A 27,814-nucleotide genomic window follows, 5' to 3' on the forward strand; every position below is an offset into this window, starting at 1 on the left:
CTTGAGTCTAAGGCTGAAGGTGGCTAATTGCTCAAAAGCTGATGAAACTAGATTGTGGCCTAGTGAAAGGCACCCCTGCTGAAGAGCTCAGTCTCTAGCAAATCCAGGAGCAGTCCGTGTCACAATCCTTTTAAGTAAGTTTGGAAACCATGACCATAAACCCATAGCATCGTTGTATGACATTTACTAGAGAGTAACGAACTAAACAAGTATTAACAGTATAGTTAATGGGACCCCAGGCTCTCAAGTCACCATGCACGGGGTCCATCACTTTTGACCTGTGTGACCTCAGGCAGATGGCTTAACCTTACCCTGCCACTCTCCCCTTATCTATAAAGGAAAGATAATGTTTCCAACCTCAGCAGATTGTTCTGAGGACTAAAGGAGAAAAATGTACACCAAGCACTTAGCATGGTCCTTGATACGTAGCAAGCACTCAGGAAGGTAGCCAAGCAATTATGTATTCAGTGTTAGCTGTTATTAAGGATGAAAATGATAGATCTGTTCACAGGCATGTTAGCAGTGGAACTGTTAGCAAAATGTTAGCTTTTGCAGCCATATTTATGCAAATCAAAGAAATAAGTTTTCTTAAGTTGGCAATCATATGTTTCAGATGTTTTAAAAATATCATAAGTATTGTTTTTGTAACCTTATCAAATAAAGTGGACTACTTATTCCTGTGTTATAGTATTATCAAAGAGTAACTTTTCTTGGCTTTACTCTAATAATTTGACGAATGCCAATTTAAATGTAAATTAGGTGGATTTATCTTCTGGAATTGAACATTTGATTCTGTTAATAGTATAAACTGTAAGTGTCTTACTTATGAGGTATGCATACAAATAAGTTCTTTGTGTTGTTAAAATACACAGAAACATTGGACGTCATTATTGCTTCATTGTAGATAACGTCATGGGAATCTCTCCAGGAGTTTTGCAAAGGAAGGGTAGTACTCAGAAAATGCTGGATACACTCAGTGGTAATGATTTTATTGGGCCTTTTGTACTTCCTGCCTACTTCATCTCCACCTCAGAGTAAAAGCAGGCAGTGTATTTAATACTTGTCATATCACTTATCTTGCTAGTAATAAATTCATCTTGGAACATTTTAAAATATCCAACAAAAATAAGTTGGGAACATATAAATACTGTGTAATGTAAAGCTGTTTTGAATATTACCATAAAATAATTCTTCCACAGTTTTCCCAGTTTATACAACGAAAATGGTAACAGATACTTAAGATTTATATTGTGTGTTTAAGAGAATAACATTAGTAAAAGAGGGTTATTAGTTTTAGAGATGAGTTGAGAGGACATATAAAAATGTGAGCTCTGGCCGGTGTGGCTCAGTTGGTAGGAGCCTTGTCCTTTACACTAAAAGGTGGCAGTTTCGATTCCTGGTCAGGGCATATACCCCGGTTGTGGGTTCAGTCCCTGGCTGGGGCGTGTGCAGGAGGCAATGGACCGATGTTTCTCTCTCACATCAATGTTTGTCTCTCTCTCTCTCCCTAAAAAAATTAATAAAAATAAATAAATAAGAATACCATATACAGTTAGCATATTTTCTCCTGGTGATCTTTTCTTTAAAGTGGGTTTGTCTTCACCATATACAGGAAGATATTTTTCTCATGTTTAGGTTCTGCTTTTAAAAAAAAAAAAGACAAACAGAACCACCAAACAAACACGCTAAGAGTTTTTGCCACAGGAAGGGAAATAGTTGTTGTCTGTGTTTGAGATTTCTCTTTAGTAATAATTAATTTTAGATTTTAGATTTTTAACTACACACAGAGGTGACCTGGACAGGAATTGCATTAATATGAGCACACTCACACGTACATTGTACCTGTTGGCATTTACCTTGGAGCAGGGCCTGTGTGCAGTGTGCAGGAGGCAGGTGCAGACAGCTTTTCCTAAGTGATGGGCATGTCAGTTCTCATTTCCTTTCTGCAGAGAAATACGAAGTGAAGCAGCCCGCAGTGCCCTCTGGAGCCATCCAGCTCCTTCCTTTAGCTGGCATGTTGGAGACATGCCATCCAGCCTCAACCCCTGCCTCCTCACCCACAACTGGCTTGTGGTTTTGTTTGTGTTTCGTTTGATTTTTTAAATCTTTGTGGTTATTGCTGAGGAATGTGTAATTGATTTAATAAGCAGAGCAACCTGTGAGATGCAAACCTTGCAGACAAAGGATTTGTTGTAAATGTGAAGAATCACTAACTGAAAGGAAGAGAGTGGGGGTGTAAAGTGGCTTGGGCTGGAGTTAAAGAATTAGGGAGATGTGGACCCAGGCCAGTGCTTCCCAGATACTGGGAGAAGAGTCGTGTTCTGGGTTCTGAGCTCTGGGAGTTTTGCATAATCAGCCTTCTTTGCAATTCTGTCGTTTAATGTTGATCTGTTATTCTGAGAACTACAAAATCATGGTACCCATATCCAAGTTAACCTCTGTCTGAACTCGTTTCTCCTTTCCTTTACAGTTAGCCTTATTTAAAATTGTAAACTGTCTTTGACTACAGCACTGTTAAATAGCATGCCGTTTATAAAACATATGTCTTTTTTTTTCCCTACTATAGATCCTTCCTGGCTTGGGAAATCTAAATAACAAAACCAGAATCTGTATTTCAATTATCTCAGGACATTTAAACTTTCAAGGATTTAAAAATTATAGTTTTTTCTGTGTTAAAAAATTTTAGGGATTAAAGAGGTTCTTTGGCTCTAAAATATTCAATTTTTGTCTTACTATTTTGGAAAAAAACACTTTAATCTTGTACATGTGACTAAAGTCCAGTCCACATAGGAAATCTACATTAAAGTCATAATAGTCAGTTACGATTATGTAACTTGTAGGAGTGAATTTGGCAGAGCATTTAAAGTATTCAGCCTGAAATGGCAGCATTTAATTATCTCATATTATTAGCATGATAATTGCTGTTTTACATCTGCTTAGTTCCATGTGATGCAACGGCAGGCCCAGGTGATACTCAGCTCTTTAGCCCCGAGGCCCAGCCCCCAACCCCAGCCCCCAGCCAGCGTTGCCCTGAGTGGAATGCCCACTGAAAGGACACCTGCCTCCATTTGCACCTAATTCATTAATATAGAGACACATCGGCCAACCTTTGTGTCAGAACTGTAATCATTATTACAATACAGGTTGTGTAGGTTGGCTTCTGATACAAGCATGTCACCCATGTCAGCAGGAGCACTCTGAGAGGCAATTGGACAAGTGGAACTTACAATAAGGGATATTGTAGTTTAGTATCTTTTTGTAAATGGCGTGCTACACATCCTTTATGGCAGTCAAATTTATAATAAATTTATGAATGTGTGTGTGTATATGCATTCCCCCCACCCTGGAGAGCCAGTTATTAAATAAGCAGCACCCCACTAAGGCCTTACTATTATAATAACTTCTGTGATTTTGTGTAGTAAAGTGAACGAAGTTCTTCTGGGATGAGAGTGGAAAAAGTTGTGTTTTACTTCCCATCGTATGCATACTTGCAGTTCACTGTGGCCCCAGGAATGGTCAGGCATTGAGTAGGGAAGGAGCCTGGCAGTACTGCCATTGGCAAGGTCAGCACATGCAGAGTTCAGACTCCAATGCAGGGGCCCAGATTAAGTCATTGAACCCAAGGGTGGAGCCAGGTTTTATGATGCATGAAGCTTTTAAAATTGAGGGGGCCCTTTTTTTAAGGAACAGAATACACAATAAGGTAAAAGGACAGAGAAAACCCAGTTAAGAAGCCCTGAGGCTTCAACTTCATAGTAGACCTGCCTTTGATCAAGCAAAGGGAACATTTAAGAGATCAAGCAAGCTTTCAGGCTGAGACTGGGAAGGTAGACTACAGGATTCATAAGAACAGAGGTGGCAGAAGTCAGTCACTCCAAGTCCACCAGGATGAAGAGCCCTATATTAGAGAGACAGAACCAAAGTGTGTGTGTGTGTGTGTGTGTGTGTGTGTGTGAGAGTGTGAGAGAGAGAGAGAGAGAGAGAGAGAGAGAGAGAGGGAAAGGAAGAGGGAGAGAGAAAGATTGATTTTAAGAAAGTGGCTCACACAATTGTAGGGCTGGCAAGTCTGAAATCGGCAGGCTGGCAGGCTGGCAGGCTGGAGACCCAGGGAAGAGTTGGTGGTGCAGCCTTGTGTCCAAAAGCAGTCTGGAGGCAGAATTCCTTCCTGATTCCTTCTTGGAGGGGCTTTAGTCTTTTCTCTTAAGGTCTTCAACAAATTGGATGAGGCCTGCCCACCCACATCATGCAGGGTAATCTACTTTATTAAAAGTCTACTGATTTAAATGTTAATCACATCTAAAAGATGCCTCACAGCAACATCTAGACTGGGCGTATAGCTAAGCCAAGTGGACACATGAAATGAACCATCACAATCCCCAGGGCAAGTTCTCGGCCTGCACCAGGGCAGGAGGCTAGGAGGACAGGTCACTCCCTGCCACAGTGTGGAGGTGGCCCGCAGCACCTGGAATTGGGGAAAATGACTGTAAGTGAAACTGTTCCTGCCATTGGCTGCTTCAGGTGTGGGCCCTGAGGGAGGTGAGCCCTTCACCTTTCCAGCCTGAGTTTTCTGCTATGGAAAATGAGCGAGTTTGCAGGTATGTGCCATGTCAGAGATGAAAGGACTGGCATTGTCAGTGTGCTGTTGTTTTTTTGTAAAACCCTTTTTGAGGCAAGATCTCAAAGAAAAGGCCAAACAGAGTCAAAAGTAGCTTGTGTGAATGAGTGGTTGGGGCTAGGAACAGTCCCCTCCCCGTCTTGCCCTGAAGACTGGGTAACTCTGAGGATCAGGGTTTGAGAATCCCTGATCCAATGTCATTCTAACCCTACTTCCCCATCCCGGTTTTTTAAGCCACTAAACCAGTGTCCCGAGATCACAGAAGGACAAAACCAAGATGGGAAGTCACTTTCCTTCTAGCTGCAGAATTCTTTTTCTCTGTTGAGAGACGTGCCGTTGGCCTTTGCCAGTATTGATTTGCTTCAACACGCGTACATTTTGACAGTTTCACATGTGAAAGCATCATGGCAGGTATGACTCTATTGCCAGAGAAAGTTCTGATGAGAACAGAGTCAGAATTACATAACTTGACTGAGCTTATACAGGAGTACAAAAATTTTAATTTTTAAAAAATTCACTATCTGAGTCTTTGTGTTGGTGTTTGTGTGCTTGATTTGCTTGGAGCCAAATCGGATATAATGACCAAAATACACAATATTTAGGTATAAATAACTTGCGAAAGGACACCTCATTCTAAAATTATGCCAATGTTAAGTATTTAGGATTTTCTTTAATATTTCCAACACATACTATGGTCTCATGATGAACTTAACAGTAGTTGAAAGGACAGAAGCCTGTGAAATATTAAATGCGTAAGTTAAGTGATCGCTTAAGGCAGCAAAGACAGAACATCGGGATGGTTTTTAAATGAACTGAGAGTTTAAAACAAGGAGAGTGAATTCTTCAGGATGAGGTGCTCTGGGAATTTATAACCTAAAGAATGGCCTTTGAGTCCGATCGAGCTCTGAGTTGGGAGGAGGAGTGGCGGCTTTCCAGGAGAACGCAAAATACAAGCAGCCTTGTGGAGCGGGAAAGAATGTTCCAAGGAGGGAAGGACCTCCTCTTTTTAAAGATAATAGAAAAGGTATATTTAAAATTATAAAGATACTCAAAGGAGACTAACACCCTTGATGTGCCAGTATATGGTGAGTAGAAGTTTATAATGCATATAATTTATAAAAAGACTCCCTATGGTGGCACAATCTTAAGAGAAAAAGGTTGGCTTTTGCAGTGTTGTAACGACTGTTGTGGACATCAGGCAAATTAAATTAGTCAGAGTCAGCACATAGAAACTTTGAGTTAGTAGGATGATGGCACTGCATGCTCAGCCGTGTGATGTAATGCATGCTGTATCTACATACATACACTCATGTGAACTCCAGTAATTACGAAATATTTTTAGGAGGCACTTATGAAATCACTCACCATTAAAGTTATGGTCATGGTATCGCCATTCCTCAGAGTGGCTTGGAGGCCCAGCCTGTGTCCATTCCTCATAGACACACAAGTAAGAAAGTTGTCATTGTTCCTCTTTTGTAAATTTGGTGACCTGCCTTTGTCATTTTCGGTAAGGATGTTTAATGCCGATGTTGCAGGGTCTGTTGTTCTTGGAATTACATCCACTGGGTGAGGGTGCGTGTAGCAGTGATTTGGGACGAGACGCACTATTTTAATAGCCCTTGTGGGTGGTAGATTCGGTTTGATTTTTCCATTCTATTTTTTTTTTTTTTGGCGTATTATGGTTTACTGTAGAAATGTAACATCCTGAATGAATAAGAAACCATCCACGTGGTTTTGCTACAGAATCCACTCCCCAAAGTTGGCAGTGTAAATGCTCTTACTTTATTGCTCTTGCCAAAAGAAATTATTTCAAAGGTGATTCTGAATAGCTGAAATTCTTTGGCAACAAAATAATTCTACATAGTAGTAGAAAATTTATGGATTTCAATTAGACTTTGTAGGGTATCCTAATTCCAGTTTTATATTCCATGCAGTTTAGTGTTGTGGATTTTTTAACGGGGCCAGTGCAGTAATAATAAAAGTGATTCAAAATGCACCCAGTAATTACACAGATTTGCCGTTGCCTTTGCGTTAAGAATGATGATGATTCACGCTTATTGGAAATTGCGATCTGTGGCTCTATTTAGGGTATTCTTGCTATTAAGCTGCTTATTAGTTATCGTCAGTGATTTAAACCCTAAGAGCTACATTAGAGGGCTGTAAAATAATTTATTCTTTAATAGATAATAGTAAATTTGAAACAGACGTTAGGTTAATTATAATCTTGTACATTAAAGGATATATATTAGCCTTTGTCTCTTCTTTGGGCTTTGGAAATTCATTTCAGATAAATGGGGAAAATAGGTGATTGGATTAGACAGCTTGGTGTAGAAATAGTTAACATCTTTTCTGAATATTCAGGAAAATAATTTTATTGATCATTGTGAGTCCTTCTCCATGTTAAACATATGCTAGTTTTCACTTGGATTTGTCCTTGTTTCAGGTTGACATTGTTTAAATTAAGCCGAAAAGATCAGGGAGGTAGACTGTTCTTCTGATTTGGAAATGGGGTTAATGGGGGTGGGATGGGGTTAACGAGAAGTACCCTTTAAATTGGCATTGCAGTAACTTCATTTTTAATAATTATGTATGTATGTGTGAATTTACATGTATATGTGTGTACATTGTAGGATATATATGCTCCTCATTGTAGTTTTTTGTAAGACAGAAATCCAGTGTAAATATCAGATGTGTAAGAATGTGAATTTCTTGTTAACAGTAATTAAATTTGATATCCAAATTCCTGTTAATGTTCTTGTGTAATGCTTGAATGTTACACTAAATCAAAGAGTCACAGATAAAAAAATTCTGCCTAAACCTGTTAAATCAAATGAGAAAATATATGTATGTTATTCAGGATAATGTTATTAAGCTAGCTGTAATAAGAAAATATCATTCCCCCCACACACCCCGATCTCAAAATCTCAATTAACAAATATTTATTTCTGGCTCCTGTAAGTCCAGTGTATGTGGGTGGAGGCTTCCTTCCATCCAGTGACTCAGGGATCCAGTGACTCAGAGATCCAGGCTCCCTCCATCTAGGTGCCTACCACCTCAACACATAGCCTCTTCAGGGACAAGAGAATTGAAGATTGGCTCAGGATATTTTTTAAGAGTGTGGCCTGCAAATGACTTCTATTATTTCTACTTACATTCCATTGGCCAGAACTTATCAAATCTTCCCAACCAGTTTCTAGGGGAGCCTGAGAATTTTAGTGTTCTTGGTGCCAAGGAAAAGGAAATAAAAGGATATTAGGTGAACATGCAGTGTTTCCTCTACTGCAGGATGTACATGCCGCTGAACTCTCTACATGCAATCATGTGAATATATAATTGGGAAAATGCCACAGAGGCACGACATCTTTATACAATTTCATGATCTCCCCTCTCTGCCCCACCCCACGTACTAAGAATTGGAAAGAAAATCAGTTGGTTGTGCCCAAATTCCTCTCACTTGTGACTTGGCACCTTTTAGTTTATCCTACTCACTATGCCTCGTCTCCTTCCTTTAGAGAGGTTGGTGACCCAGAGTATCACTGCCATATTGCCACTGGGCAGAGGAAATGCTAGTGTTTCCTGTCACTCTGTCCCACCTTCAGTCCCGCTTTTGCATCACTGACCCTCCTCCTTTATCTCTAGCTGGGAAGTCCCTTCCTTTCATTAGAATTAATGTCACACATTCTGAAGGTTAGAGTCATTATTTAGCTGTTTAGCAGAACACTTCAGCTGATAAATCTGGTTACATGTTGGATTCGTTTTCTGTTGCTGCATGACAAATTACCGTGAATATAATGGCAAAGAATAACACCCATTTATTATATCATAGTTCAGTAGGTCAGTATTCCAGGCAAGCTGGGCTGGGTTTTCTGCTCAAGGTCTTATAAGTCCAAAGCTCAGTCAGCCTGGTTTCAGATCTGGAGGATTCTGGGAGGAGAATCTGCTCCTAAGCTCATTTAGGTTTTGGGAGAAGCCAGTTCCTGAGAGCTGTAAATCTGAGGCCTCCATTTCTTTGTTGGCTATTAGCTGTGGGCCCCTGCCAACATCTTGAAACAGACCAAATTCCTTCTCATGTAGCCCCTCCATTTCCCAACCAGCAGCGATGGGTCAAGTCCTTCTCATGCTCCCAATCTCTCTGACTTTCTGTCTTCTATCCAGAGAAACACTATGCTTTTAAAGAGCTAGGACTAGATTAGACCAACCCAAAGAATCTGCTTTTTGTCATATAATTTAACCTAATTACAAGAGTGACATCTCATCGTATATTATTAACAGGTTCTACCTGTACTCAAAAGCGAATGGGTTGGACAAGGCAAGTCATTGGGGTCATTAGAATTCTGCTTCCTATATGTGTTCCTGCCTAGGACAGGTTAGAAAGGAAGTTTTTGTTTAGTGGAACCTGTATCTTTGCCCAAATACTTATTTGAAAGGAAAGATTTATTTGTACAACAAGAATTAGATGTGGGTAGGGAAAGAGAGGGTTGCTGGGGTTGGTGAGGAGAGAGGATGCATTTTCTTTCAAAGGCTTCCTAATAAACAGAAAATACATAAAAAGCAATCCTTGCTTTTTCTCACATGAAAATGAAGGCATAGTATGATAGATTATATTAATGGACTCTAAATCACCCTTCCTTATTACTCCCCCTGCAGGATTCTGTGTCCCCACCCTTTGAACTAGGAATAGGCATATGGCATGCTTTGGTCATTGAAAGGAGAGAACAGTGGTGTGGATCTCTTCCAGGCGGCAGCTTTGCAGAACTGTGCGTGGTTCACAAATTTAATCTTTTCCTTGAACTCACAATGGCTGGAAATGTTCTTGACTGTTTTGTTACCTTCGGTCCTGGAGTGAAGAAAATGGCACAGAACCATAGTAGGCCCACATTGGATTTGTAGCACGAAAGGAAGAAAAAACTTCTGTTGCTGTGAGGCATTGAAATGGTGGAGTCATTTGTTACTGCAGCATAACTGGCCCATCCTGACTGATACACGTGCCTGATACGTGTGTGCGCCAGTTTAAATCATCTTGGCCTTACTCTATTCCAGCCACTGCTAAGCAAGCAGTTCTGCACAGGCTTCAGCTAGCAGCCTGACAGCTCATTGGCTTAAGCCCCTGCCTTTGCTGTATATCCAGGCACTCCTCTCATTTCCTCATGCACCCCTGTGGAGCTGACTAGACACTCACACGTGTAAACAGGAAGTGTGGGGAGATTGACACTCGGGAGGCAAACCTTCATAAATGGGTAATAGATGCTGAGGGATAAATGTTTCCCTCTTTCTTCTCTTACATGCATGGTTCTGAGGTGCATTTCTTAAGGCTCCTCCAAAAGTCTCCAGAATTGAACAATATGTCACCAAGTGGCTAACTTCATAAACATCCTCATGTCAGCTTTCCTTCCTTTATTTTACTCTCCTGGCCCTTACTTCTACCCCCTAGGATCACATTTCCAAATAAACTGCCTGTACGTAAATCTTTGTCTCCAGCTCTTTTTGGTGGGGGAATGTGGCTCATCACCAGTTAGACCCTTACTTAATTTATCCAATCAGAGCATTATCTACCACCAGAGCGAGTTATTTACGTAATTCCGTGTGTAAAGAATTATACTGTCATTTATAGAAACTTGCAAGCATAAACACTTCCACTCTGCCTGGAAGTTATTGTTAGGATTGCTGATCCAAAAATAAGACCTTCCCTCCTCCCCCCAGATTAGTCACCAGTTTCAGTCCATTCTGATACCATAACACAGTTTTTGGTTGGGAGGAGCTCAGGTTTTCAAGATTTAGCAATTTGTTGGATAGTGTTGTTAAGCCAATGTTTATATGTTAACAGCACAGCTGAGGTTGTGTAGACCTGTAGTTCTATGGTACCTTGTTGCCTGTCAGCTCTGAGCTGCCAGTCCACTGACAGTGCCATGTGGGACATTTCTCTGGCATCATGGGAAATGCCTCATTTGGGAACTGAATTGGTTCAGTTCCCATAGCATCTTGGCTCTCTTTCCTCTTTGCCTCCTTGTCAGAGTATTCCCTAGAAACCTTAAAATCACAGCATGATAGAACTGGAGGGTATCTTAAGATCATCCAACCACACTCCTTACTTTATAGGTCAGAACACAAGTCTGTAGAGGTTAAGGAAAATCATCCTTTCTGGGGGTGGGGCAGGGAAAGAAACTGAAGGGGATGTAATCTTGGCTGTTAAGAAGATACCGTTCTTTTCTGACATAATTAAATTCTTGATTGTGATGCTTTTAAATGAACCATGAAATTCTAGGCACTTATAATGCAAGCGTGATTTTTAACTAAGACTTTTGCCCCCTCCTCACCCTCAATCTGAATGATAAGGTGGCAGATGCATAACAAATGTTAGCTGAATCTATATTAAGAAATCAGCAAGGTGTCTGTATTTAACTTGCATAATCTGTGAATGTAATGTAGTGTTAAATAGCATGACTTTGCACATTATGTGCTAAAATAAAAACAACTTCTCTTTTAAAGTGAAAGTAAAATGCAATGATGTGAAAGCTTATCTTACATTTGTTCTCAAAGGGAATGAGAACAGAAGGAAAGAATTGAAGAACTTGTTTCTAAATGTGATTTCAGCAGATGTATATACCTATTTTAAATTCTATTTTATTTGAGGGACAAAAGTCAGCTCTTGGGATTGTGTTCTATGCCATAAAGGGGACACCCCTATCAGCAGAAGTGGGGGTTAAAGTCCCTTGTTATTTCCAGTTTTGAATTTTCTGAAAAATATCTAGTACATTGAGCTTCTGTGTTTTTGCTTGGGGATGTTTCCATGGATCTGTGTTAGTTCCAGGAAATTTGGGTCCTTCCTATCATCTCTGGAACCAGGCGTGGTTCCTGCAGAAACTGCGTGGGGATTATCTGTTTCCCTGTTTGTCATCATTGCTGCAGTGGATTCCTGAAGGAGGGGACAGTGACAAATTGTAAGGCCCAATCGTGGAAGATTGTGTGGAGAGGAATGCCAGCTATTCTGACTTAAGACAGAAAAAAATGTTGGCCATTAGCTTCTTGCAATACCGCTCTGAAGTCTTCTAGTCCGGTGTACACTAACCGTTGCAAGAATGGAGCTGTGACCACTCAGTATTCCATTGAAGTTGGGATTCTGGGGCCTGATTTTCACTTGGTGAACCACTTTTTATTTTAATATATTTGAATTTCTTCGAGAATGCAATTTTGTCTTCTGATGATTCTCTTCTGGGAAAGTGGCTCCTAATCCGAGGAACACAGACCCTTGAGGAATTAATACAAGAGTCCTAGGAACCATTTGGTACCGACTATTGTGAGGGGATGTCTACATAGATAATGTTTTGTATAAATTTATTTGAAGATGTTCTTAAATTCTTGGTCACTATTAAAGCAGTAATATTTCTCAATCAAAGGGCAGTAGGAAAGTAAGAAAAAGAGAATAGTAAAGTTACTGTGTCTTTAGCATGTGTGTGCACATGCACATGCCCTATGTGTGTGGGGGAGGGTCTATGTTTTTAAACAATTAAAGAGGTCTTCATGCTTGGACAAGCTGAGAGCTTCTACTATAGCTGTTATGTTCTATAGGATATGCCTCATAAAACTAAGTGAAATTTTAAAAATTCAATGGCTAGACAGTGTTTAAAGCATACACATTTGTGACTTATCCTAATAACATTTGTGCATGACTAACATAATGATGCCGCACATTCATTACGTTTTGTTCTGAAGATGCGACTGAGTATCTCTGCCTCTTTAGGGGAGGGTTTATATCACTCAGTGATTGAACCAGCAAATAGAGTTCCATGCCTTCTGTGGGGCAGGTCTTAGAAAAAACATCCAGATCCACATAGATATAGACGTACACTGCGACAGATTCTGTTCTAAACAGTTTTACAGATATTATCTGGTTTAATCCTTACAACAGCCCGGTGAGATGTAGGTGCTATTGTTGGTTCCATTTTTTAGATGGGAAACTAAAGTACAGAGCTATTAGGTTAAGTACTGCGCCCAAGGCTACCCATCCAGGAAGAAGGAAACTGGGTTTCATTCCAGTCTGAGCAGGGATCTCTGCACTGCTCCCCCCTCCCCCCCCCGGGGGACTTTGCTTCTGCTCTGGCAGGAGGGGATTTGGTGACTGCTGAGGAAGACCTGGAGGATAGGCTGGTTTGGGTTGAGGTAGCATAAACCCCATGTGTCCTCCATTCCCCACTTCCAGCCCTTAACGTCACATACACACACAGCTACCCTGGGCTCACTCTGGGCACAGTGACCTTAGGCTACCTTGGACTGTAACTGCAGTGCCCTTTGATCTGGGCTTTGCTCCCAAACCTTTAGAACTGTCACTTCTTAGCAGCAAGTATGTGTGGTAAAGTCCTCAGTGTATGATGGAACTCAGCGCAATTTACCTGTTGCGCTGCTTCAGGTAGCCTCTTTTCATGTCCTCAGAGTTCATTTGGACAAGGCCAGCATCTTGAGGGTCCTTCAGATGACTTTATAGGTACTGTTCCTTTAAAGAAATTAGCTGTTGGTCCTTGAGGCCCAGAATGATGGTATCAAAGCATGTCACTTTCATGAGACATTTGAAAGTGCCCCTCATTCCCCTGGCAAAACCAGAGAAGAGGTGGAATGATAGAAACCCATATAGACGCTCTGGATAGCCCTTCACTCAGGCTGCCAATAAACATGTAAATGTGCTTTCCAAGCAATTGCTGGAGAGGATTATGGCAGTTGTCTTGCTTCCCTGCCCATTCCAATTTGGCAGGGGAGGCCAGGGCCCAGCGGGGGCCACGCTTCAGTGTTCAGGGAGCTGGGACTGGACCAAAGGTTGTATTGATGGGGCAGGCTAGCTGTTCTCAGAATTGCCCAAGTCATTTCAAAAGCTGTTGTTAATTGTCAGGATTGACAAATAGAGTCCCTTGGAGAAGGATTTTTCCTGGCCAGCTCAGCAGTCTTTGCAAACCCTCTCACCAGACAGGTGGGGAAAATTAACTCACCTTCATGACGGGAAGCCTTCAGACTTTGTAGTTACATGGGGCAGAGCCAGATGGGGACCAGCAGGGTAAATGCAGAGTGATTGCTAGGAAGGAGCTCCCACTTCCAAGGGTATACTTATATTGCACACTGATGAGTTGATCTGAGGCTTGCTGGTGCTGATTTTGTGATCTCCACCTTGACTCTCCATCTATAAGTGGTATAGAGCAGGGGTCCTCAGTGTGTGGTCCTCTCACCATTGGGAGTCTCCAAGGCTGTTTTAGGGGTCTGAGAGGTACTAATTGTTTCATAGCAATGCTATGACATTATTTACCCTTTTTACTGTGTGGACACTTGCTTTGGGAGCACAGAAGCAACAGTGGGTGAAAGTGCTGGCACATTAGTGCCAATCAAAGCAGTGGAACCAAACCATATTCGTGCCTATTGTAGCCTTCACCTGCACACGTGCCCAAAAGAGCCATTTTCCTAAAAATATCCTTGATGAAATAGTAGAAATTAGTACGTTTATTACAGTTCAGCCTAAGAGTATGTTTTAAAAAAATATTCTGTGTGATAAGATGGAACTGCTCATAAAGAAGTCTGTTGCAAATGGAAGCAGGTGTGTACCTGGTCTCCTTGCCAACTGCTTCCACTATTTGAGTTGCTAGCTGAACTAGCAACTTTATTCATAGAACGCTGTTTTCACTTGAAAGAACAACTGAAGAACAAGCCATGGTTAGTTAGACTTGGGTATTTGGCAGATATTTTTTCAAAGATGAATAAAGTGGACCTAATATTTCAAGAAAAACAATTGACAATATTTGTTGTTAATGATAACATTTAAATATTCAAGTAAAAATTACATTTTTGGAAACTTTATATCTGCCACAGTGAGCTTGACAGTTATTCAGTGATAGACTCGAAGGCTTTTCTGAGGAAATGGGTGATATTAATAAATGTTACTTTTTTGACATTGAATAATGATATGTGTTAACATTTGGAAAATCTGTATAACTCAGGAACCCAATATTTTTCAAATGACGAATGGATAATGTTACCAAATCACATGTGGGAAGAGATCCATTAAGAGTAGAAGATGGACCAATGCTTTTTATGTAGTAGACAGAGTATAAAAAGCTCATTGGTATGGTTTCAGATTTCACATTGCAACTGGCTTTTAAGAAACTATCTGTTGTCAAGTTTTGGCGTGGTATCAGAAAGAATATCTACAATTACCTCTTTTAAAAAGTTATTAAAATGCTTTTCCTTTTTGGAATGATACATCTATGGAGGCCAGATTTTCTTCACGTATTTCAACTAAAAAAACACATATTGCCACAGAGCACATGTAGAAGATGTGAGAATCCAGTTGTCTATCAAGTAAAGCAATAGGCAAAAATGAAAAACAATGTCATGCTTCTTATTAATTCTTTGGGAGGGTAATATATTTATTTTACATAATGATATGTTATTTATGTCGACATGTAAGGCACTTACTCTTTTATATTTTTAAATTAATTAAATATTTTAAACAATTTGTAGTTGTAATTTCCAATGTGGTAAGTATCAGTGGTTCTAACTCACATAACCAAAAGCTCTTTGGAATCCTCAGTGTTTTTAAAAATGCAGATGGCTCCCGGAACCAAAAGTTTGAGAACCTTGGGTATAGGATAGTGCAGTATTTGCCAGCTGGAGGTCAGAGGAGTCAAAAAAGTTGTGCAGGCTGGGAATAGTGATTGTTTAATTATATACCTTTAAATAATGCAATAAAAATTATTTAAATATTTTCCTCTTTAAAACAAACCCCCGTAGAGCTCAGATGTATTTACATTGCTCATTGAAACCCTTTCTCATTCTAAAGTAACATGTCTAAACAAGAAAGCACTGGCAATTGTATTCAATTCTGATTCATTGAGAGTAAAAGCATCCACGTGGGTAGTGTGTTATTGGTAGAGAAATGCTTGTAAATAGCCACTGAAGCCTTCTCTCTTGTCTTGCAATTTAAAATAAATCATAAATATTTAAGTAAATAATAAACCAGTGGGCATTAAGGAAAAGAAACACAATCATTTCGAATGCTGATTTTCTGTTTTTGATGCTAAATAAATAAATACCAATCTGCATTTTAATACACATGGAGTCCATGTATAAACACAGTGTATAACATTTAATGTATTTTTTTATAAATCCTATTTTATTACCTAATTAATGTAAATAGTTCTCATCATTTAATAGGTAGTGAAAATTTTCCTTACATATTATGAATTACATTAAATATAATACTGTAAGTAAGCATTATGCATAACATTTAATATTCTGAATAAAAAGCAAAATACCTTTTGCTTAAAGTTACATGTACCTATGCTGCCAAAAACAATAAGGTGATTAAAAATATTCCTAAGAACTTTTGAGAAATGATGCATTTATGTAAGGGATCTGTCTTAGTTTTTGAGGGCTGCTGTAACAAAGTACCACAAAATGAGTGGCTTAAAACAATAGAAATTTATTCTCTCATAGTTCAGGAGTCCAGAAGTATGAAATCAGGGTTTTGGCAGGGCCAAGTCCCTCCAGAGGCTCTAGGGGAGACTCTTTCCTTGCCTTTTCTAACTTCTGGTGGCTCCTGTCATTACTTGGCTTGTGGCTGCATCACTCTCTTCTCTGCCTGTCTTCATATGACCACCTTTGCTATGGGTGTCTCTCCGTGTTCTCTCCTCTTCTCATAAGGACACCAGTGATTGGATTTAGGCCCATCCTAAATCCAGGATGATTTTATCCCCAGAGCCTGAACCATCTGTCACCGTATTTCCAAGGTCACCTTCTGAGCTTCCAGGTAGATGTGAATTTGGGGAAAACACTATTGCAGACATACTTTTACAAGGTTGGACTTCGCTGTTGGACAGAACCACTCTGCCACTGATAAGCACTCTGACCCTGCCCAGTTACTTTCACTTGAAACCTCAGATTTCTCATCTAGAAAACTGGGTCCATGGTAGCCATCACGTTGGCTTGTGAGAAGTAAGGGGATTATGTATAAATATACGATGTTCTCAGCACAGTGCCTGATCAGAGGAAGGTCACTCCATAAATATTAGTAGTTTTTACTCTTGCCAGGTTAAACAGGTAATGATAATAACAGAACACATTAGAAATATATTGTTAATCGCAAGTTTATTGGTGATAATTGTAATAAGAGTTAATGGTGATTTCGGAGACCATTAGTACCTAATAATGGATGATTTTACTGGGAGTAGGTGAGTGAGAGAGAGAGACAGGAAGGGACAGAGAGATGAGAACCTTAAGTGGGCAACCAGTGAGCCTGGTTAAAGACAGACATTGCTATAGACTAAATGTTTGTGTCCTCCCAGAGTTCCTATGTTGAAACCTAGTCCTCAGTGTGATAGTATTTGGAGGTGAGGCCTTTGGTAGGTGATGAGGGTGGAGCCCTCATGAGTGGGATTAGTGCCCTTAGAAAAGAGGCGCCAGAGAGCTTCCTTCTGCCAGGCGAAGACTCAGAAGATGGTCTCCGTGAGCCAGGAAGACGGCCCTCCCCGGACACTGAGGCTCTGGGCGCCACAGTCTTGGACTTCCCAGCCTCCGGAGCGGTGAGAAGTGAGTTTCTGTTGCCCATAGTCCGCCCACTCTGCGGTATTCTGTACGGCAGCCGACCAGGACGCTTTCGTCGGCAGGCCCACCGAATACAGCTCAAAGCGCCGCGGCGCGGGACAGTCCCGGTGTTGAGCACGCTCCAGCACTTGCCCTTATCTTGGTGTGGGTTTGTGTTGCGCATGTAGGGCCCGTGTCTTGATCTCTTCTTGGGGTGGCGTTTGAGGCCTTGCAGCCCACAGCGCTGTAACCCCGCGCGGTCCGATCCAGCGAACCTGCTCTCCTGCAGCTGTCAAGCTGGCTTGGGCCACTTCCCTCCCTGCCTATTTCTGACTCCAGTCAGCAGCCCCAGCCCGCGCCTCTCCAAGCCCTTCTTCAAATAGCCTGGGCTCTGTCATTCCTGGGAACCAGAAGTCCTTGTAATGAGCTCCCTCCCTCCCTCTCTCCACCTCAAAAATGTCTTGGCGTCTTCTCCCATCTGCTCTTCTTTGCCTCTATTTTAGATGAGGAATTACCCCTCTCCCGTCTAAGACTAATTCCTCCCGTTGTATCTACTTTTCCCCAACTAATAATTATGGTCCATAATCATCCGTCTATTTTCTTGCATGTAGTCTCTCTCCATAGAACCTTCCGCTCCATCTGTAAACATGCCCAGACTCCCTCTTCGTTCCTGAAGGCACTGGCCCCTCCGGCTACCATTTTGTCTCCTTAACTGTATTTTAAACTTCTAGAATGAATAGTGACCTAGCCCCAGCTTCCTGTTGTGACAAGCTGTTAATTATTATAAAATTATTGAAAGCACAGTCGAGAAATCCCAACAGTTAAATCCTGATCATTTCTGCCTGGTGGAGACAAGACATGGCTGTAAGGCTAGGCTGTGAGGTGGTGCTGGCCCTGACAACCCTGGTCTCCAGGAGCTTGCCTCCACTTGCAGGCCACAACCCCTGCGTGGGAATGTAGCATATTCAGAGTGTTCAGGGATGAGTATAACAAAATGCTTTTAAGAAATTGGATTTACATAGCTATTCAGTTGGAAAAAATTATAAAATCTGTTAATGCCCTGAGGATAGCATAAACAAAGGCACTTTTATCTTTGAGCTCCTGAGTTTGTTTCTGAGAGTTTTCTGAATATTGAGCAGGTGGGAAGATGTCCAGCCTCTCCCGTATACTTTGCATTTGCTGACCACCTGCAGATGAGACCTGAGCGGAGATTAGAACCATGTGGGTTGCGAGGAGGTAGTGCGCAGCAGTTCTGTTACTAACCCCCATTTAGTTTGTCCCAGGAACTAGGTAATAAGCCAGTGTTTTCCAAGGACACCCATGGGTGAAGACTGGATGGTGGTCCATGATATGTACGTAGCATTTGGGTATTTGTGTGTAAAGTAAAGAAATATATATGTAGGTTGCTCTGGAGGAGGGCAGAGATTTCTCTAGTCTATAGAGTCCCAAAGAAGTCTACCCTCAAGACTTCTCTAGAAGAAAAGAGCGCCTGCGTGCCAGCTAGCTGCCTCACACATGGCATCTTCCAGCCTGCTGGGGTCCGGGAGGCAGCCGGGGCCTCCCCAGTGCAGCAGCTGGGAGAAGACCCTCAGAGTCCTTTATGGAACTCAAAGATGAACATTAAGATACATAGGGGTTTAGTGAACATATATTGATAATTTTTTCTCCTTTGTATAGGCACTGTACTTTTACAATCAAGCAGCCATAGTAGTGTGTGATGTTATATATAATGTTCCCACAGGAGATAGAAAGAAGAGAAAATGCGGTTTCTGCCCTTGGAGAAGTTTACAGTTAAAATGAGGCTGTATCAAAACCGCCCCCAATCTAAGCAGATTCCCAGCCCTCCTTGGTCCCGCAATGGTAGGCCATGTGCCATGGCTGAATGGTGGTCAACTCGGCTTGAGAAAGTCATGAGATAGAAATACCTTGTGTTCTGTCACCAAGCACCCAGAGGTTCAGGTTTGTGCCCCTTTGCCATCCAAGAGAGGGGGCAACATTGGTACTGTTATTCCTAATTAATTTTTTCTCACAAGACAGTTGCCCCCTAGTTGTAAAGAAATTGCCTGGACTGTCAATGTGTAGTCACCAGTTTTATTTTTCTATCCTAGCAACCGAATGTGGAGAATTTGTGTCTATTGGTTCTCTATCTGCAATGGAATTATATCCTTAGGATAATATTACAGTAGAGAAATACCTTCTAGATGGGTTACCCTGCATATAATTCTGATTGCCTTTCATTAGAGGGAAATCACAAGCTAAAAAGAGTAACAGACTTTAAATCAGTTAAAAATGAGGATAATAAATGGAGAAAAATGTAATCTCATAAATCTTAATTTTTAGCCATAGGATTATAGTTTCTTTATTCATTAAATAACATTTTCTGCCCCTTCCCTGTTTCTCAGATTGGAACTCTAACATAGATTAGGAGAACTGCCAAATATCTGTGAAATGAGAGGCTTTCCTCCCACCCTTCCCATCCCCCATAATAGCCCAAAACAAGTTAGACTGAGAAAGTCCTGCAGTTCAGCCCAAGACTTAGGTTTGTGTAGCCCTAACGTAAGTTCTCTGTGATTGAGAGTGGTCCCAAAGGCAGGTAAGGGGAGAATTGGGTCAACCAGAGCATAAACCTTTCAGTAATGTTTCCTAGAAATAGGGAGATAACGTTACACACTGCCGGCATTCATTTTTTACAAACTCTAGCTATAAAAATAGCAAGATTTTGGGAGCATTAATAGAACCAAAAATAGAACTCGCTGTTTATTGTTCCAGAGGTTGGCTCTCATGAAATTTGAGAAAGGACCAGATATGAGGCCATTCCTTTCATGATTTTTAAGTCAGCCTAGTGCTATATCCAAAGAAGACTATACACAATATAAGGATTAATATTTTTCTTGGTGGCGTGAAGAGATTTTTCCTTTGTAGGAGAATGCCAGATAATTTAGGGGGAAGCTGAAGTATTGATAATGCATGCTGGGGGGAGCTGCTGTGTGACATGAGGCTGGACTGGCAGTGCCTGTTTGCCCAGAAGACTTCTTTTTATCAGTTATTTCCTTAAAGTTGGTGAGAATTTTACAAATCTGTTCATTTCTCTTCCACTTGAATACGAATGGGATCTAGCAGGAGTAGGAGCCGAGCTGTCCCCATGCATGCCCGCCTCTGGAGCATGGGGGGGGCGCTCGGATCGGGGAAATTCCCAGCGTTTCCCAGGATCATGAAGCAACATGTGCTCTGCTAATTGCTATTCTCGGGGACCACGTCTCACATCTCCAAACTCTCCGTGACCCAGTTGCGGAAATCCCGTTTGTCTGCCTCCCACCCTCACCCCCAGGAATGGAAAACAGCAACTTGCAAGGCTGGGCTTGTTTCATGAATGTGATTTGTTTTTGTTGAACCAAAGACTTGAGGTTTCCGAGGCCGAGAGCTTGATGCTGGATTTGTGAATGACTCCATGGCCTCGTCTTTAGATGAGTTTAGTGCGGAGGGTGTCTGCACTTGCTGGGTGATAACCCATCCAGGGGCATTTTCTTTATTTTTATAGGTTCCTACAATAAAATGGCCTTTAATGGTAGGTGAGGCTATCTTGCTGGCTTCAGGCAGAGCTATATCCAGCATGGGGACATCTGAGAATCTTTTGTTTTACTAAGAATGTCCTCAAGATGCCTCCTCCCTTGGTGACCCTGTCCTTTCCCTTAGTTCCACCGATGCTGTAATGGGGGCCCTTTGTGTTGTTTTCACAGAAATAGTGAGGTATCTTGCACTACAGAATAACTATAGGCTTTGGTGTTTGGTCTTTTCACTTATTCATTATCAGAGCGTTAAAAACCAAACAGTTTTTTCTTCTTTATATTAAGCTGAACTTCCCCTTATTCCCCACCAAAAAACTTAGTTTTGTCAAGAAAGGTTGAACATCACCTTTTCAAAGTTCTTAACAGGAAATGATTTTAATAGAGGCATTGGCTTGGCTTGGTTTCTTCGAGTGACTACTTGAATATATTAATTAATAATATAAATTATTATTACTTAGTATATAGGGAAAAAAAGGCCTGAAAATAGCTTGATTTTCTGGAGAAAGAAACTTTCCGAGCATGGATAGTAATACTTTCCACATAGATGCAATTGCTGGATAATGTTACCCAAACTAATTAATGGTGACATATTAGTTAGCATATTGCCATCAGCAGGTGGCCATCTGAGCAGGGGTGAAAATGGCATGTGCTCAAACAAATTGTTGTACCCTGGAGAAATGTGCGCAATTGTTTTTTAAGAGAGTCTTTTTAATGATGCCTGTTATATAAATTATTTTTGTAAGGCATAAAACTAGGGTCAGGTAGGAGAGATACAAAAACAAAACAAAAGAAAGCAAAATGGATTCCACCTTTTCCAAAAGCTTTTCCAGTTATAAACAAAAACAAAAACCTAACAAGGAAACAGTTGGATCCTACCAGCACAATTTGCCTGTCCTATCAAAATCTCGTGAAAGACTCTGGTGTCCTCTCTTCCTTCGCACTCGCCTTTCTTCCTCTCCTTTGTCCATTTCAGACCTGTCAGGGGAGTCCTGGCACAGGGTGGAACTGTGACAGATGGGCAGGAAATTGTAATCGGTTGCTATCCTTCGATTTCGGAGGAATCATTGTGACAATGAAGGGGTTAAAACTGTCAACAGCTATCAGAGCTTGGAGATAATTAGTGCCGTATCAATCCCAGAACATCCACGCAGATGACCACACAGCAGCGGTGAATTCTACTAGGTTGCTGCTTTGAAGAAACCCTGATTAATCTCTTTCCAGCACTTGTGCAACCATGCTTTTTAAATGCATATGTGGAAAAGTGACTGTTTCTGCTTACACGTGGTTATGATGAAAGACGATTGGGAATCGGTTTTATCTTGGAAGGTGCATTTTGAATTAGCACTTGCAGATACAGGTTAATAGATATGCACCCCCTGAGCATGAGCTGTGTAGCCTTTAGAATGTTCCACAGTGTGTTGACTGTTACTCTATCAGTAAGGATGCTGAAGTGCAGTATCGAGTGATGGTTTCGGGAGGCAGACTGTTACAAGATACAGGTTGATATAATTTTGTATTACTGTCTTGTCTAATGAGCAGCATAAAAGGAAAAAGAAATAGACCTCTTTAAAACAAAAGAAGTAGACCTCTGAGAGCAAAACTTGAGAACAATAGGCTTGAGAAGTATAAACTATATTTTTGTTGATTAGCTTCCAAGAGAAAATTGATATTGATAAAAAGCAGAACTTAAAGCTGTTTTCAGAAGTCCAGGTGGTAACCAGAAAGGGACAACTATGACGTAGAAACAGGAGCAGGAGTCCATGCTGAACTAGGGAAAGAAAGGGTAAAGGAGAACTTCAATAACCCCCCTATGTTCAAATCCACAGGTCCCATTGGCTGGCATCCTAGAGTACTTAATGAATTGGCCGAAGTCATCACAGAACCGCTAGATATCATTTTTGAGAACTCGTGGAGGACTGATGAGGTGCCTGAAGACTGGAAAAGGGCATATTTAGAACCTTCTTTCAAAAAGGGAAATGGATGGTGACCCTGGAAACACTCATCAGCTTAACTTTTGCTTGGAAAAATTCTGGAATAATCAGTACACTGGGTAACTAACTTACAATAGCTAGAAATGAGGCAGTGAAATACCACACATTAAGAAGTGCCGAGTTCCATTTTTAAAGGACACATCATTGGGAGATACAGCCTTACGCATATTTTGGGATTCTTCCCTCTAGTCTGAGTTCTTGATGGAAATAAATGAGGTTGGCTAAGGTTTTTGGATTTAATTTTAAGTGCAGTGCTAGACAAAAAGCAGGTTTCTGGCATTCGCTAGTAATTACATAATTTTAAAATTAACCTTTAACTTGAGAACAGTAGCTTTGATTTTGTTTTTTAACGTACGCTTTTTTCACTTTATATAGGACTGTGTTTTCATAGGTCGAGGTATTTTATAGAATTCTGTATAGAATAGTTTGGTGAGGGGATTCTTATTTTAAGGTGCTTTATATAATCATTTCATATATAGGAACATTTGTAAAGCTGACAAATTAAGGAACATCACCAAAGGAAGCAAATTTTTTCTAACTTTTTCTTTTAAATGTTTTTATTGAATTTAGAGACAGAGAGAGGAAGGGAGAGGGGGGCAGAGAGAGAAACATCAATGAAAGAAACATCAATTGGCTGCCTCCTGCATGCCCCCCACTGGGGGTCGAGCCCACAACCCAGGCATGTGGCCTGACTGGGAATTGAACTGGCCGCCTCATGGTGCATGGGACAGTGCTCCACCAACAGAGCCACACCAGCCAGGGCTCTAACTTTTCTTTCAAATTTAATCTGGCTGCAGTTTAGTATCAGCACCAGTTAGACTGTCTGGCTCTGACACATACTGAACAGGAGCCCGCTGTGGACCTTGATGGCTGGTTTTCTTCACTTGGTGCCTCACCCTGCTCCCCAGGTGTCTGAGCTCAGGTGTGTGGGGCCAGGGAGGTGGGGGTTAAGAACCCCAACCGCAGCCATAGAAGAGAGTAAAATAAGGTGGGAGGAGGAAATTAAGGTGACCCTGGAGTATTTCTGATTCCTGTTGTTCTTGCGTTTGGATATTGGCAGTTTTATCTGCTGAGAAAATGCAACCATGTTGATAGGACCAAAAATTTAGTTAAAAGGAGATCATCAGAAAAGATACAGACATGCAACAAGCTCTCGAGCCAGGCAGCTTCTGAGAGGAGCTGAGCATCCTGTGTGGCAGAATCTTCCCTGTGCTGCTGAGAAGTGCATAAGAGATTCAGGTTTCCAGCAGTGTGGGGATGCTCCGGAGCTGGAAACACTGAAAGGGGAAGAAACCTACGTTCATTTCTTCCTGGTGCATACTGGTCCCTAGGAATGGGTAGGCAGGTAAGGTCTCCAGGGGCGATTTTGTTACAATACTGCTTTAAAAATCTAAAGTTTACATGGTTTAGCACCTTCTCAAAATTAATGTAGATACTGGATAACTCAGCCTCATTCTTAAATATAAACTCAAGGAAATTAAGCTCTAAAAGCATGGACAAGTTGTCTTTGAAACTCTACGTGGCTCACATTTTCATAAGGATTATATTCCAACCAAACTTTCATCATTTTTTTCAAGTGAACTACAGTCTTTAAAATGAACAAGCTATACTTTTTTAAGGAGTGTGTGGGGAAGGGTCCATAGATTACAAATAGAATTTATTATGAGAATAAAGGGCTTCCCATTAGAGACCTCATTCCCAGGTGCAGCACCTGTGGCGGGTTTATTCACAGGTGCCCATTTACATGCATTTGTTGAAGTGTTGCTGGAAAGGGACCCAAGTTCTGAAAAATCGATTATTTTCACTGTGGGCATTACGGTGTAACCTAATGCAACGCAAAACTGGACTCTTTGGCAATTTCATGTTTTATTTTCTATTTGTGTAATGTCCAACTTCAATTATCTTGCCAAATTTAAGTCTTCTTTATGTGTCTGCTATTGGAGTTTGAAAATAACAATCCTCTACCTAAATTAAGAGTCACAGTCTAGAGCGGTGAAATAGCAGATGGATTTTAAAGATTTCTTACCTAATGGTAGAGGAGGAAGGCTTTAAAATAAGCAGAGAAGTAATTCATTAATTCATTTGCAGTAAATCAATACGAGGTCAGAGTTAAAACGTAAGAGAACGGGAGTCGCTTGCCGTGAATTGTATCTGGCGATAATTAACCTTAAGAAGAGTCATTTTTCCACAGTGTTTTCTTCTTTTATCTAACACTCATGATATTCTTAAATTTTTTTTATGTAAAGGAAGTAGCTGAGGGACAAATATGTTATGAAAAGTAGAGGATTATCTTGCTTTGTTTTCCGTAGAACCTCAAGAAAGACTAATTACTGACTTTTACTTTATAATATTAAGGACTTTGGAGGGTTATGGCAAAATTTGCTTCAAGTTTATTTTAAAACAAAGTTGGGATGAGGAAAGAAAGATTTTATTCACACAAAAATACCTCCTGGTCTAGGAATGCATAATTACCAAAGGACTTTACGGCAACTTAGAAGAACTGCCCTCAAGCGGTTTCTCAGTCCAGAGACACTCACAGCACCTTGGTGGTGTGAAATCAACAACAAAAACAGTAAGAATTGAGTTTTTACTTTGGAGTTCCTCAGGCCTTAGCTCAAAATCTAGATCGCATTGATAGCTTTTTTGTCTGTGGTGAATCTAAGAACATAAGCTGTAGACAGCATGGGAATGATCTTGAACAGTTGTTAAACTCATCACAGCCTTTTATACTTGTCTGTAAAATGGGAAAAAGAAATCCCTCCTATAGCTCTTAAGAGGCTTAAGAGTCCTGCAACCTACACCCACATAGTTCTTGGCCCAGAGTGTGGCCCACAGCAGGTGCTCATGCGCCTGTCTCCCTTCCCTTTTACTATCTGTTAAACTACCTTCTTTATTTCCTCTCCTTTGAAAGAGATTACCTGAAAACTGACAAGAACACTGGAGCATAAATTGACCTGCTCTTTGCTGCCTTAAGCCCACTGAATAAGGCCCCTTGGCTTTCTCTTAGGAAGGATGAAAGGAAAAGTTACAGTGGCCGCTCCGGTAGGAGCTGCGTAACTGTTCACTGATTGAGCGCAAGAGCGAGCACATTGGGAAGGGCCCGCACTTGTCAAGGCTGGGAAACAGTCACAGGGACACATATGAAAGCATCCCTCTGAGTTTTCTCTTTTTACAACAGCTTGAGATTGATCAGTTTGGCGTGCAAATTAGTGAGTGGCATATGTGCATTTTCCTGTGACTTTATGACTTGGTCTACAAACTGGGAGTGCAAAGGGGCAGATCCAGCCACCATGTGAAGCACATGGCAGGGAGTCGGCAAACAAGCCGCGGTGCCAGCGCCTGGGAAGCACCTGCTGGAAAGAGCCTGTTCTCCGGGGAGTCTGAGTGTGGGAAACGGGTCCCTTGCCTGGGCCCTGAGGAGTAACAAAAAGAGAGGTTGAGGAAAATTAAATTTTTGGACAGAATATTTGGTTTATGTAACTCTGTATGTGTAATATTTAATTAGGTGTCAAAATACCATGTTCAGGCAGGTGGCAGAGTTCTGAATTTCAAAGTAAATTAGGAGTAAAGAGTAGAATATAATATCCAGAGATGTACCCAAGAAATGAGCTAGAGCCTGACCTAAATCGCCAGGTCTCCATTCAGACCAAGGGTCAAGTAATGGGGAATTCTTAGACGGGATTAGCTGACTACCTGTGCTTAGAATAAAGCCATAATAGATGCTGAATTAAATTACACAAAATAGATTGTGCAGAGCAAAGCAGATCGGCTAGGCTTGCTTTCTATTTTAGAATTTCTGATTTTACTCTCATAGCTGCCTCAGTGATCATCAGTTAGACATGCCTACATGAGATGTTTTACACTATTCAGATTCTTTGATTAGAAAATCCTGTTCAGCTTTATATTATTAATCTCTAAGGGGGGAAAAATTAAGTAACTTTCTACTCCATGAGCACTATTTTAGATATTTCCTTGAAAAGCAAAAAAAAAATAGTAGTTTAGGAAAATGAACATAACTTTTTTTTTTTAACTTACCAAATTAGATGTTTTCTTTTAAATTGTTTAAACTCCTGAAAATAAAGTTTTACTTTTTGTTGTTGTTAAAAGATAACTTTTAGAGGAAAATGGGAGGTTAAATGTCACAGTAAGAGCTGGTGATATTTTTTGACAATTTGACCAACATTTCTTCCATTGGAACAAAATGAGTCACCTTTTAAGTATTATTTAAGATGACAAATGTCCTTTCTGGATGTATTCTGTAACATGCCTTTTGTCGGACCAGTTTTCCCTTATTATTCCAAAAATGAAATGCTGTATCACATGTGTTAAGGGCAAGGTGGTATATTGATTGGGGCAGATGTTAGAAATTCTGTTGTTCATTGCAGTTGCCGCCCTGCTCCCTGAGCTTGACAATATTCTGAGATACTCTTTGGGGTGACCATTTCCGCCCATAGAGAAACGGGTGCATCCAGGTCGCCAAGCACAGCCGTTCAAGTGAAAGCTGCAGGTTTGGTTTTGTAAATGTCACTGCGGTTGACACTTTTTCCCCTTTCAGTAATTGTCTTAAAGAGGGACTGGGTGAGAAGGGACTAGGAGAAGCCTGACTGGAACAGCACTGTGGTGAAGCATGGAGTGTGTGCCCGAGCAGCCCCGATTTGCAAACGTGTTCATTCTTCAATAAATGTTACGGCTTTCACCATGGTTCCACCTTGGCCTCTTCTTTGATCGTTTATATTCGATGAATGGCATAGTTTGTGTTGTTTAAATTGATGATATTAACAAGTTTACAGTGCTGTAGCGTTATGCTTAGCATGGGAAGTCAGAGTGCTAACTCGAAAGAAAGGAAAAAACAGGGCTTTCCGCACTGGATGATCAATTCAGATAAATAATTTTGACGTGCACGTTGATACTTTAATGTAATTGTTACACACGTGTATCTTGTGGCCTTCTCCCTGTTCCTTCCACCCCACTTCCAGCTATAAAGTTCTTGTGAGGGTGATAGCATGGGATTCTGTACCAGGAATCGTGGCCGCCACAGTGGAGGTGGGCTGTAGGGTGTACTAGGTGGCAGGCGGGTCATATGTGGC

At 41.0% G+C, this 27,814-nt stretch overlaps 1 protein-coding gene across 1 annotated transcript in view; it reads left to right on the forward strand.

Moving 5' to 3' along the window:
• The window catches only part of SAMD5 (sterile alpha motif domain containing 5), a 41,741-nt gene extending 18,303 nt beyond the window's left edge, over nucleotides 1–23,438 (forward strand). Inside the window, exon 2 of the mRNA XM_087817675.1 lies at nucleotides 22,563–23,438. Within this exon, the coding sequence (XP_087673801.1) occupies nucleotides 22,563–22,625 (63 nt within the window). The 3' untranslated portion in view covers nucleotides 22,626–23,438. The remainder of the gene's footprint in view (nucleotides 1–22,562) is intronic.
• The last annotated feature ends 4,376 nt before the right edge of the window (nucleotides 23,439–27,814 follow it).

The sequence above is a fragment of the Miniopterus natalensis genome, chromosome 5 (assembly GCF_054644295.1).
Source record: "Miniopterus natalensis isolate mMinNat1 chromosome 5, mMinNat1.hap1, whole genome shotgun sequence".
In the NCBI taxonomy this organism is placed as follows: domain Eukaryota; kingdom Metazoa; phylum Chordata; class Mammalia; order Chiroptera; family Miniopteridae; genus Miniopterus; species Miniopterus natalensis.